This window comes from Nanorana parkeri, unplaced genomic scaffold (genome assembly GCF_000935625.1).
Source record: "Nanorana parkeri isolate BGI_ZX_2015 unplaced genomic scaffold, ASM93562v1 scaffold470, whole genome shotgun sequence".
Classification (NCBI taxonomy): Eukaryota; Metazoa; Chordata; class Amphibia; order Anura; family Dicroglossidae; genus Nanorana; species Nanorana parkeri.
Window position 1 is genome coordinate 1088881 of NW_017306738.1, and position 13516 is coordinate 1102396.

The 13516-nt window shown below is 46.3% G+C and overlaps 1 protein-coding gene across 2 annotated transcripts in view; it reads right to left on the reverse strand.

Annotated features, from left to right (window-relative positions):
• Positions 1 to 6017: 6017 nt before the first annotated feature.
• The window catches only part of ABHD16A (abhydrolase domain containing 16A), a 21392-nt gene continuing 13893 nt past the window's right edge, over positions 6018 to 13516 (reverse strand). The window contains exons 13-20 of one of the 2 annotated variants that reach the window (XM_018560633.1): positions 12212 to 12316; positions 12062 to 12125; positions 10616 to 10672; positions 10480 to 10542; positions 9548 to 9624; positions 8172 to 8270; positions 7003 to 7049; positions 6018 to 6252 (exon numbers count right to left, since the gene is read on the reverse strand). In XM_018560633.1, coding sequence (XP_018416135.1) covers positions 6169 to 6252; positions 7003 to 7049; positions 8172 to 8270; positions 9548 to 9624; positions 10480 to 10542; positions 10616 to 10672; positions 12062 to 12125; positions 12212 to 12316 — 596 coding nt within the window. In that variant the 3' untranslated portion in view covers positions 6018 to 6168. The remainder of the gene's footprint in view (positions 6253 to 7002; positions 7050 to 8171; positions 8271 to 9547; positions 9625 to 10479; positions 10543 to 10615; positions 10673 to 12061; positions 12126 to 12211; positions 12317 to 13516) is intronic. The other variant, XM_018560634.1, reaches the window with a different exon arrangement.

Genomic DNA, 13516 nt, shown 5'->3' on the forward strand with positions numbered 1-13516 from the left:
AGAAGAAAAAATAGACTTCCTGTACTCAGTACTTTGTTGAAACACGTTTAGCAGCAATTACGGCCTCGAGTCTTTTTGGGTATGAGGCAACAAGATTTCTTTGCAAATCCCCTCCAGCTCAGTCAGGTAGGATGGGGAATGTCGGTGGACAGCAATTTTCAGGTCTCTCCAGAGACGTTCAATAGGGTTCAAGTCAGGAATACCTATTATGCAATATATTAAATTTTTTGTCTTAAGTTTAGATAGTCTTTAATTGCCTCATTAAATAGGTTGAGTCAAGACTCACGCCTGTTCTTAGGAGGTGTACAGTTTATCCAAGGCAGGCTTGATGTGGTTACAACTTGAGTAATCAGCTCACACATTCCCATGGGGATTGAATATTTACGGAGGACACCCTGTGGTCATTGGCGGTACAACAGGTATCATTTATATTGGACAAGAGACAGGCAGGACTGGAATGTGCACACAATAGCTTTATTCTCCTCAGATGGTGTATTAAGAGGACATAAACACTAGGCGATCACGGTACTGTACTCCGGTGCAACATACCTAGTGCATCACATGAAGGGAGTGGTAGGGTTCCAGCTGGTCACATCCTTGTCCTGGGACCATGGAGGTGAAAGCAGCCCTCCCAAGCAGAGGGTCAGCACAGTATCAGACTCCACGTAAGTATGCAATGCACTAGGCCAGAGGTAGCCAACCGCAGCACCCTTCCTTTGGAAGTCATGACTGTCAGGGTCTTGCAGTGCCTTATGGGACTTGAAGTTGCCTGTCCCTGTACATACAAGGCTCTGTGTGCCCCAAATACAAGGGAGAGTCAAAAAGTAAAGGCAATTTATGTATTACAGGAACAGAGAGAAGCTTGCACAATGCAGCATTTTTACATAGCCTGTTGGATAGTTCGACGCACAGCGCTCGGACTTTAGTCAAGTGGTAGTCACATGGACAGAAACCCGGATGCTCCATTGCATCATCGAAGTACCCAGCTGGCTTGGCTCTGTAAGACTGTAGGATCTGAGGAAGAAGCAGTGCCCTTGAAACGCGTTATACACAGTCCCGCCGGATGTGGGATCCATGCCCATAGAACATAATGGGACTTGACTGTTTGAGTGTTTTACAGCGTTTTAATCAGCGCTGTAAAACGCCCAGGTGTGAACCAGGCCTTAAGGCCAAGACTGGTTTACAGTAATAAACTGAACTCCAGTAACCTGTTGAGAAGTTGAGATTACACAAAGTGCGCTTATTTTTTTTGCCTTCCTCTCCTGACCCAAACAATCTTGCCCTCCACAGATCTTTATTTACCAAGATTTGAGGGCTGCAGCTCTTCTGTTTGTCGACATCTAGTGCCGCAAGTCTCCCTCTCCTGGCCACGCGGGAGACTGCCCCATTAGATGTCTATTGGACTGTAATGTGCAGGTGTGGCCAGCAGAGGGAGCATTGTAATGCTGGATATAAACAACTGAAGCCATGTTTGTCAGATCTTGGTAAGTACAGATCTGTGGAGGGGGAGCGTGAATTAGTTTGGGCCAGGAGTGGATTTTGTTTTAAAGTGCACATATACGTAAAACCCTACCCTAGAGGTAGGTAGCCTCAGCAGCTGTTGTGGAACTACAACCCCCACGAGGAATTAGGGAAAAGAAAACAGAGGGGGCGCCTTTCCTGGTGCAGATCAACTTTATTTTCAATGATCATAAATAAACCGAAAGATACTCACAAACATAGATAAAAAAACAGTCAGAACTGACGATGGGGGCGTGCCCCGGAAACGCGTCAACGTCACCTGCACACTGGATCCCCTCAGTGGATGTCCATCTGCTGTCAGCTTACAATACATGGCTGTTTTTTTTATCTAGGTTTGCGAGTATCTTTCGGTTTATTTATGATCATTGAAAATAAAGTTGATCTGCACCAGGAAAGGCGCCCCGTTTTCTTTTCCCAGATTCCACAGCTTTCCCGGCTTTTTTGGGGGGCAGCATCCTGCAGTGTGCTTGTAAGGATTTCCCAGTGAGGAGGGATTGTCTTTTTGCGGCGCTTCATTGCTTTGACTTTGTTTTTCCCACGAGTAATTAAATGACTCTGGTAGCCATAGACATGGCTTCCAGAAGCATGATGGGATTTGCAATTTTGCACAAGCTGGAGTGCCAAGGTCACCTACCTCTACCCTACCCCAACACTTAAGCCACCCCGTCATTCTACTGCCAAAAAAGTTGAATCACAGGGAGACAAATTTAGAGCTATGAGGTGAGGTTTTATCTTTCTTGGGCAGAAGCCATGACCCCATATACACTGAGTGGCCAGATTATTATGACCACCCCATCAGTACTTTGTTGGGCCGCCTCGTGACTCCACGAGATGTTGAAAGGTGATGCGAGGAATCTGACACGGCACTGTTGCCCTTCTGTTGTCTTGTACCAGTCTTGCCACTCTCCGTTCTGCCCTAACATTGACTAGTCGCTGACGGCCACAGTTCGCACGTTCAGACCCAGATTTTCGGCTGACAGTCCAGTCTTTAAACACTTTAACAACAGCTGCTCTTGAACATTTAACGAATTCTGCTGTTTTGCTGATACTCGCTCCATGGCTCCGAGCGCCAACAATCATCCCACGTTCAAAGGCTGTCAAATCGCGTTGTTTACCCGTATCTTCCGAAAAAAATCACTTCTACTGTCGTGGTAAACAACCTGCTTCCCTATTTATCATGGTCTGGCCCTCTAGCAACTTCAGCGCAAAATTATAGCTAATTTGCCTACAAACGTCAGGTGGTCATAATAATCTGGCCACTCAGTGTGCAACCTGAATCTAGGACCCAAAGTGCTCATCAGGGGCACAGGAATAGATTTGAATGATAACGCAGGTACTTGCAGACACCACACTGTACATCACAAGGTGATCTCGAATGAGGCCCCCCCATTGCTGTTATGAGTGCAAAGTAACCCACAACTAACTGGATCTACTGTAATAATACTGGAAGACTTCTGATTGGCTGATCTCTGTCTATCTAGATCTAGGCTTCTCGGCAGTTGCCAACCACCTGTATCATCCTCAATCCTCTGCCCCCCTCAGCTGCTATTGGCTGGGAGGGAGTGCAGCACCGCCATTGGCTGCCTGTGTTTTTCAGCAGAGTGGGACCTGCAGAGCCTGAGAAGGCACATCAAGGCTGCTTGGGGCTTTACTGGCAGAAACATCCCTGCTCCCCCCTCCCCCCAACATCACCCGGAGAGGAAGAAGATATATCTTCTATCCCAGTACAGGACTGCTGACAAAATAGGGCAAAGTATACCCGAGCCTGCATGCTGCACCCCATCCTCCATATCCAACACACACGAGTCTTGTAGTGGAAAGAACAGCTAGGAATTTATTAAAAATAATCTATAACCACCAAACAATGACAACATGCACAGGAGTTTACCGAAAGAGTCAAAGCTGAAACTCCCATATCACATAATGGAATGTCAGACGCATGTGAAATGGAAGCTGTGATGATGCAAGGCAGTAAAGTGCAGCTCCCGAAGCAACCAATCAGAATTTCGGCATTGTGACCGAAGGGTGAAATGGCCGCTATAGGTTACTGCGCACTTCTGCTCGCTCCGTGCCTTCCGACATGACAAACAAACTTGTGTGCGGAGCTAGACATTTCTTTTCATTGCTTTCTTCCGCCCTCTCGTCTGTACTGGCCATTAAAGAGCGGAGACAATAAACATGGAACACTAACAGTCATTACTACACATGCTGAATGTAAGGGGCTCCATTGGTACAACAGATGGCTGGGCACCTGATGAGGGATCATTTCCAGGACATTCATCCTACAGAGGTATTAAACATTGTAAAGGTGCATTTCGTTAAAAGTCTAGCCCAGCCAAGACCGTAGACGCCATTATTGTGGAGCATTCCTGTGACAGGGCTAACGTGCAGGATTGTGCAACTATAGAGGAGCGACTGAATAACCAGCTACGGGCTCATGCAAAACAAGAGGATTTTTGTATTCACAGCCATCAGAAACGTTTTTTTTGGCCTAGCGTGGCGATATAACCCAATGGACAAGATCTTCTGATGGGCTGTGTTGTTCGATGAACGGAAGAGAAATGTTGCTTTTAATCTCTATCATAGCCACTCTGTCCATGTGCATGGAGGCGATTTGATCTGTCATCTAAAATAAAAATCTGTGTTCAAAGAGGAGCTTACTTGCTAACCTATGAGCGCAGCATTCTGCCAGCTAGATGTATTCAATGATGTGCATGAGCCCTACAGCAAGGTTCCAGGCACACAGCTACATAGAAATGTCAAATGCATACATAGGAGAAATATTTATTCTGCCAAAAGGCATGCAATGGTTTTCAGTCCTTGCCTAATAGCACAGCCGGGTCCTGCAGTAGCATCGCAGCCTGAACTAGAACTCACCTACCACCTTACTGATTGGACAATAAAGGAGCAGCAGCAGCACAGCAATGAGACATCACTCTGCTCTCTCTCCCAGCCAGCTTATGCCCACTGCCTGATTGGCTCCTAGTGCTTTCATTTACTTAGGAAGTTTCATTCATTCTGCTCTCAGGGCAGAACAGCAACTTGTGCGTTTTGTGTTGGCCTTTTTTCCCCACTCCCCTCTCTTCCTGGAGGTTCCTCACTCAGTAACTATCTTGTGCACTCAATCTCTCCATCAAACAATGGCATGCTTGGGAGTGGCTGTGTAGAGCGTTAGCTCCGCCAGGTGAGCTGCTGCACTTTAGAACTTCCTGACCCATTAGAACAGTACAGGCTGGTCACACAGCTACAAGAAAACAGGAAATGGTTCTAGTGCTTTCCTTTACTTGGGAAGTTTCATTCATTCCGATGGGATAAATAATAATTTATAGATGGAACTGCCCATGTAGAGCAAAAGTGAGACCACAACCCCGCTCCTCCCAATCCTACGTGTAAGCCGGCTCCTCCGCTCATCTCGGCTTCAAAGATTAACATTGACAAACTCCTGAACTTCACCCCAGGCTACGGTCCCATGTAAAACTTTAGTAAGCATTGGTGCCCAATCCGCCCGGGGACTTCCCTCTGAGGCCCTTCACTCTACAATAGAGCGTATTCGTAGAGTGATTCCATGACTGAGCTCACCTGCAGACAGAGGCGTCAGAGGGAGGATCCTGGGCAGGCTGCCTATTGACGCTTACAGGGGTTCATTGCCTGCTCTGCAGTTTGCTAAAATGCCCATTAAGAGCAATTGTTTTCCAAGTAACAGGTGGTGAAATGGACCCGATTTACTGAAAGGGAGTGGAGGTGACCCTGCAAGCATCCAATCAAGAGAACCTCTAGTTCTTTTTTTCAATTTTCTTGTCAATTAGATGTTTGGGGGCCAACACTGAACACAAGTCGCTAGCTGCACAATACTAAAGCTTAGCTGTGCCAGGAAGACCAATCATGTCTGCTGTCAGGGCAGAACAGCAACTTGGGCATTTTGTGTTGGCCTTTTTTTCCCCTCCCCGGTCTATATTCTTCCTGGAGGTTCCTCACTCAGTAACTATCTTGTGCAATCAATCAAATGGCATGCTTGGGAGTGGCTGTGTAGAGCGTTAGCTCCGCTGAGCGAGCTGCTGCATTTTAGAACTTCCTGACCCATTAGAACAGTACAGGCTGGTCACACAGCTACAAGCAAACAGGAAATGGTTAAGGAAGAACATACACAAAGCTTGCACAGACCCCAATGGAGAGCTGGATCACAGCTTCTGGAAACAAACAGTACGATAACACATAACAGATCCTAGTGCATATTACCGGCATTTCATTGCAGCATTTGCCCGTATTTCATTTCTAAAAGTAGAATTCAACTAAAAATAGCGGCATGGCATCCATGTAGGCGCTGAGGAAAAGCCCGTGGTTTAGCTCCATGCCATGACAGTGACAAAACTAAAATTATACAAGCAGTATTCACATTTAATAGCGGCTTTTGAAATGATCGCAGGGCGTTATTACACCCTTTCCTGCTCAACAAGTCCATTGGTTAAAAATAAGACAAAAAAAAAGAAAACCGTCCAAGGAGGTATGACAGTTGGGTGGAGAGGCGGCCATTTTTATTTCATTGGTGTTAGCTGCCGTTCACGAGGAGCGGAGAATGGTATTAGGAGAACGACTGGGTGTAATCCAGAGACATCAAAGTGTGCGGATGGTATAGAGGCTCCTAGGGTATTATACTGTCCAGGGCATGTGGAAGGCGCTAGCGGGGAGGGGGGTACAGTGCGTTGCTTCAAAGCTTCTCAGATGTTTTTGTGCCTGAGGAGAGAGAGAGGAAAGCTGGTTATAAAAAGAAAACCAACATAAGATTACACATTATACTACACTATGCGGCCAACGCTTTGGGAGGGTTAGGCAACCTCGGCACTCCAACTGTTGAACTACAAGTCCCATGAGGCATTGCAAGACTGACAGCCACAGGCATTACTTCCAGAGGAAGAGCAATGATGGATTTTGTAGTTTCAGCACAGCCGGTGTGTCAAGGTTGCCTCTCCCCTGGTTTGGGGACACCACCTTTAAGTCTAGAAGAGTGTGCTGGGCATTCCACTTTAACCCCTTCGTGACGGGAGACGTACACTGTACGTCCCGTTACAAAGTGCCTATATGACTGGCCACTTACACTGTACGTGACGAGTTAAGGCTTTGTAATGCTGGTAACCGCTGATTCTCAGTGGTTAACAGTCATTAATGAATGTCTCAGTATTGATCTTTTGTAAAAGCTTTTTTCTTTCATTAATGAAAGAATGAAGCCGTTACATACAAATACCGGTCGCTATATAGCAATCCCGTCTTTGACAGCTGAAAATAGCAGAGAGGCAGCAGAGCGAGTCACCTCTCTGCTATTCGTTTTGACAGCTCGATGTCTATGATACATTTCAGGCACAGAGATACAAGAGATACAATGTATAGTAAGGACTGTTAGATGAGACGAGGCTGCAGAGTATGAAAAGCCAGGAGGTAGAACACTGGAATGTGATTACAGACAGAAGAGTGACGATTAATACATACAAGATACAGAGCCAGCTGCTGTCTTCCTTCTACGCTCATCTCTTCTCCTAAAGAAAACAAAGACATCGTATCAATAACACTAAGCAATATTTCATTGGATGCTGTTGTAGTTATTAGGTACAGGGTCCCTTAAACAGGGAAAATAAACCGTATTGCAGTGTATTGTAAAGCGCGGTGCAAACTATTGGCACTATATAAATCCTGTATAATAATAATAATGAGACATGGTATGATTCGATCACAATGGCTGTGATGGAAGGTCTGAGTTGCCCTAATCCTCAGCTGCCATTATATAGAGGACTAAGGTGCTCTTGGTTAGCAAAGCCCCGCCAAGATTTAATGGGGAATGCGCATGGGAGACATGCCTGCAACAGGCCAGAACCCTTGTTTGTTTTGTGATAACTATGAGAAGAGAATGGCGTTAATAAAATGTTATTTCTATGGCCATGGCCTGGTCTGAAATGTATTATTATTTCAGGAATGGGGGTTATTGCAACCTTTGTATCTGAGGCACACAAGTCTGATCTCTGTTCATGACGCTAAAAACGTTTGACAATGTTCTCCATAGCGGGGTCCCCTTTATGACTTAATCCAGGCGGCGGAATCAGAACTTCCTGAAGGTTGTGGTCCTAACTGCCACCAAGCTTGTCATAGCCAGCGCACAGCTCCCCCCAGTAACCAGCTAGTTATCAGATTGAATGAGGAGTTCAGGGGTGCCTTCTGTTAAATATCCCATTACAATGCATTATCTAATACTGGAAATAAATAATGCTTCCTCCTAGAACTCCTCCTGCAGAGTTACAATAACTTATCCTTCTGGCCATCCCGTGCTTGCTTTACTTAAAGCAGTAAAAAAAAATCAAAAAACAAACAGTCCAGCTAAAGTAAAAATGAAAAGTGCATCTTCACTACCAGTGCTACTAGTCTTATAGGCTGCATCATTTCCACTTCCTCTATACCCAGGCTGTCATAGACTCAGGACACTAGGGGGGCATGATTGTGCAGCGTGGGCTTAAAGTACTACTGTAGCCACCAAGTCCAAAAGAAAGGACTGCACAGCACCAGACAATAGGAAGGATCCATGATGTCGCCGGATGGCCAGATGATCACTTATTGACATCTGGAGTGATACTTTAAGCTCGGTAATAAAGCCGGTGGTTAGGACTCACCTACAGACCATGGAAATTGTGCCGAGTTCTCTGCCTTATATGACTGAAGGACAGACAGACACCAATCCTCTTCTACTCCATAATGGCTGAATACTGAGGCTGTGTGAAGAAAACAAAAAAGGTTAAAGTGAACCCGTAAATGAGAAAACTAGGGATGCACCGATACTAGTATTGGTGCCGATGCCGAGTATTAGGGTGAGTACTCGTACTCGCCCAAATGCTCCGATGCCTGGCCCGATACTTCCGGTATCAGGAAGCCGGGCAGCACGTCATTACATGCTGCCCGATTTCCTGATTGGCCGGGAAGCCGGCTCCATGCTCTCTCGTCACCTCATGCCGAGGGAGCATGGAGACGGCTTCCCGGCCAATCAGGAAGCTGGGCGCCACGTCATTACACAGTGCCCGGCTTCCTGATTGGCAAGAAAGCCGGCCCCATGCTTTCTCGTCACCTGTGACGAGAAGCATGGGGACGGCTTCCCTGCTAATAAGGAAGCCGGGTGGCAAGTCTTTACACCGGTATCCCTGCTTTGTGAGCCAGTGAGCTATAATTAGTACGCAGCTAGTAAAGCCTGATCACCCAAAATGCCCGCTTGTTGTGGGTTAGTGATTCATGACCTCAAAGATTAACATGATAGGCAGAGAAAAGGCATTTCTGAAACAATTCAGCTGTATTTATTCACACCCTTAATGTATTGGAAGGTTTCAGTTGTGTTTCCAATTTCCCTCCCTTTCTCAAGGTTGCACAAAAGAGGTTCCTGTAGTCTCTCCTAATATGTTATATCCCCCAAGACCCTTTATCATTTGTACCTGTCCCTGGACCCATTCGGTCTTTATCAATATATTTTGTGATGTATCCAGGAATGGACACAGTATTCTACACAAGATCTATATAGATGAATCAGGACCTCCTTCCTCCTGATGGAGACCCCTCTAGTGATAACTAAATATCTATATAGAGGAATCAGGACCTGCTTTCTCCTGATGGAGATCCCTCTAGTGATAACTAAATATCTATATAGAGGAATCAGGACCTCCTTTCTCCTGATGGAGACCCCTCTAGTGATAACTAAATATCTATATAGAAGAATCAGGATCTCCTTCCTCCTGCCTTTTGATTCCTCCACCAGAGGATTCTTTTCCCCAAGTGCATTATTTTGCACTGAACTGCAGTCTTCACTGCTTTGACCAATCTTCAAGCAATGCCAAATTATGCTCCAAATAAATGTCCTGCCTATTACACACGATTGTGTCATCAGCTAAAAGACAGACTTCTGAACATGAATCCACATGGCAGTAAAGCCCTGACAGAATGCCCTTTCCTAATCTATACAGGACCAGCTACATATAAAAGGTGACCATACAAGATGGACACTTACCTTCTTGTTCTGGAGTGGCAGCTGCAAGCCACATCTTCGCCGCATTCCGTCCCTCTTCTGTCATCACATTGGGATAACTGAGAATATGAAGACAAATTAGAAAAACAAAGACTATGAGAGTGTCATCAAACAGAAAGATTAAATTCCCAGAGTTTATTGCCATCAAATTGTAGAGGGAACTTCATGGAAGGTACTCGCAACCTTTACAGGGCATTGATGATACACTGAATAACTAGCATTTGTCTACTGGGACAATTTCTTGTCTTTGTAGCCCACACCGCACCATCACAGGCTAGTATAGGTGATCTGGGTGGCAGTTCAGCCGCCCAGATCACTTGTAGTTGACAAGCTGGCCCTGCCTCCCTGACATCATTGTTTGCCAGGACACCAGGGGTCCTAGCAACTAATGAATGAAGTGCAGTGGGAGGGCTGCGCAAGGTTATTGCTGGCAGTGCATGCACCAGCCTTGGAGGCCGGTGTATTCACTGTCAGCCAGCCATAACCCAGTGCAGGTTGGCAATTGCGGTTTGGACAGAATCGCCACTTGGTCCGAGCCCAGATTGTGGTTCGCCATTTAGTGACGCCTGCTCTCGTGTTTCTATGTCAATTTAATGTATCATTTAAAAAAAACATTCAAGGGTAGAAATGTGGGGAACTACCAGTACTAACTTGTATTAGAACTGTATAGTGTGATGCAGTCAGTCATTTTTATGCTTGCTTTAATAGTTAGTTATTTAATAACCCAAAACACGCATGTGTCAGGGATTCCATACTGTCTGCATGCTTGCACCAGGTCAGCAATTGACCAAGCTGTGCAGGACAGTGCTGGAAGGAGTGCCTTCAACAAACAAGGCAGCTCCCATATTTCTGACTTGATAGGCTCCTAATGTCTCAAGGTATAGATGCTGTATCCCAATACAATTTTTACTCACCGGCTCTGCAGCATACTGAGCAAGAGCTCATTTCCCCGGTTCGATGCAATGTCATCTGGGGTTCTGTGAAGGACAGTGAATTAGGAGGCCATATTTAGAAATCACATTTATATTGACAACTGTGTCGTATACTTACGTGGTTGTGATAATTTCATCATTTGTTCTCCTGATCAGCAGGACAGGACCCGGATACCTTGCAGAGAAAGAAGACACAGAGCCATCAATAACAATGTGCAAGACAGCAACCTCTGACGAGCAGAATAATGAGAGCATAGGGCAACGCAACAGGTTCACATTAAAACCTCCCTTTCATTTCAGCAGCCTGAAGTGAAGAAAATATCAGGTACTTCTTAATATTATTATACAGGATTTATAGAGCGCCAACAGTTTGCGCAGCGCTTTACAATATAAGGAAGACATTACAATCAAGACAAGATGGTAAGGAGGGCCCTGCCCATGAGGGCTTACAATCCAAAAATGGAGTAGCATGCGACTTACCCTTTGTGATTGTCCCAGAGCTGCCACATGAAAGTAGGGTGCCAGCCCTGTGTGAGCTCCAAGTGGAAATATAACTTGAGCTTATACAAGGGTGTCTTTTGTCACTCCCAATATGACAGCACTGGGCTAATCACCAATACTTCTGGGTATATAGAAGAATGTGGCAGCACTGGTGCTTGATGATTGGCCCAGCGCTGTCATAGGGAGGGTGTTCTCAGCCCTGTCTAAGCTTCAACTGGAAAGACTCAAGCTTACAGAGGATGGCTTCTCCTCACTCCCAGCACTGAATGGGAGAGCAAAGCAGGAGCAAGCATGTGCTGCTGGGGAGAGGGCACATTAAAAAGGAGGAGAAGTATGGGGTTAAGGCTTTTCCCCATAGTTCTCCTTAGGGTAACGGTAGGACACAAACTAGCGTCCTCCCTTCACCCTAGGCTCAGTATACCGCGAGCTGTACTGAGACGCCGCAGTATACCGCAAGCTGCTGCTCGCGGTATACTGAGACGCCGCAGCTGAAGCGGATCCCGACAATTGTGCCGGGATCCGCCCAGCTGCGTGACTGACAGCTGGCTCTGCCTATCTAGAGGCAGAGCCAGCTGTACCCGCCCCCTCCCGTTCCGCCAGTCAGCGCTGGCGGATCGGAGCGGGGAGGGGGGAATCCAGCCCCTCCCGTCACGGCAGAGAGCCGAGCGAACGCCGGTAACTGTTCGCTCACCTCCCGATCTACTGAGCCGACCTGTGACAGTCTCATTGTCACAGGTCGGCTAGAACTATGAAGTGAGCGAAAAACACTCACCTCATAGTTCTCCTTTAACATAAGCCTGCATGGGTGAAGTACAGACCCCAGACGGCAACTAGCTGGGTCTGCAAGATCTGGCCCTGCATACAAAATACTATTCAACAAAGACGCATTCTGACATCACAAGGAGGAGGGACTTTTCAGGGGCCAGCTGATTTTCTTTAATGCAGTAGCAATGCTCTTACATACTGGATAATCTATACAAGGATGTGATGCAGCAGTTGATGTGCAATGACATGAGAAATGATGGCAATCACCAGGCTTTACAAACACACTTAGAATTAGTACCTGCACAGCTGCTCTGCATTGTTCAGGTTTAGATACTTCCGGACTGTTCTGGTTACCAGACCTCCTGTATAAAAGAAAGCCAGGTCTTAATATTAGCCAGAGAGAGATAAAAGAGATTGAAATAAGAGAATGAGACAGATAATGACTTACGCCAGCTCTCTGGCATCACTTTCAGGGCCAGAGGAACCAGGTCATCGAAGGAGGCATCAAGGACGAGAGCACTGATGTCTGGATAGGACATACAGGCCCATGTGGCTGGAGAAAACAAAGAAGACCGATGTACATTCAGGTTTCTTTGTTAAAGCAGAACAGTCCATTAAAAGATAATAAAAAAACAAATAAATAATGTTTTGCACCATAAATCCAGAGCTGTTCCCCACAGTACTTCTTTTCTGAGTCTAGATTTCCTCAGTCTTATGGGATAATTAATGGACAGTTTTATTCAACCCATATCCTCTAACCGAAGGGTTTCATACACCTGCCCCCAGGCTGTTACAGGTCTGCCTCATGGGGAAATGTCATCATGTAGCCTAGGCTTTGGTCATCATACAGCCACCCCCAGGCTGTTATAGGCCCGCCTCATGGGGCAGTGTCATCATGTAGCATAGGCTTACAGTATTATACACCCGCCCCCAGAAGGTTATAGACCCGCCTCATGGGGCAGTGTCATAATGTAGCCTAGGCTTAGGTCATCATACAGCCACCCCCAGGCTGTTACAGGTCTGCCTCATGGGGAAATGTCATCATGTAGATTGTACATTTTAGACTGTAAGCCCTCACGGGCAGGGCCCTCCTTACCATCTTGTCTTAAATTGTATTGTGACTGTAATGTCTTCCTTATATTGTAAAGCGCTGTGCAAACTATTGGCGCTATATAAATCCTGTATAATAATAATCATGTAGCCTAGGCTTAGGTCATCATACAGCCGACCCCAGACTGTTATAGACCCGCCTCATGGGGCAAGGTCATCATATTGCCAAGGCTTAGTTCATAATTACACCCACCCCCAGACTGTTATAGACCCGCCTCATGGGGCAAGGTCATCATATTGCCAAGGCTTAGTTCATAATTACACCCACCCCCAGACTGTTATAGACCCGCCTCATGGGGCAAGGTCATCATATTGCCAAGGCTTAGTTCATAATTACACCCACCCCCAGGCTGTTATAGGCCCGCCTCATGGGGCAGTGACATCATGTAGCCTAGGCTTAGGTCATCATACACCCACCTCATGGGGCAGTGTCATGTAGCCTGGGCTTAGAGTATCATACAGCCACCCCCCGGGCTGTTTATAGACCTGCTTGTGTCATCATGTAGCCTGGGCTTAGAGTGTTACTGCACGTCATTACATGATTGCCGTTCAATGCAGCAGTAAGGACCAGCTACCAGGCAGAAGAGGAGGAAGGACCCTTCAGAGCATTGGACCAGCCAGAAGACATTGAGATATATATATA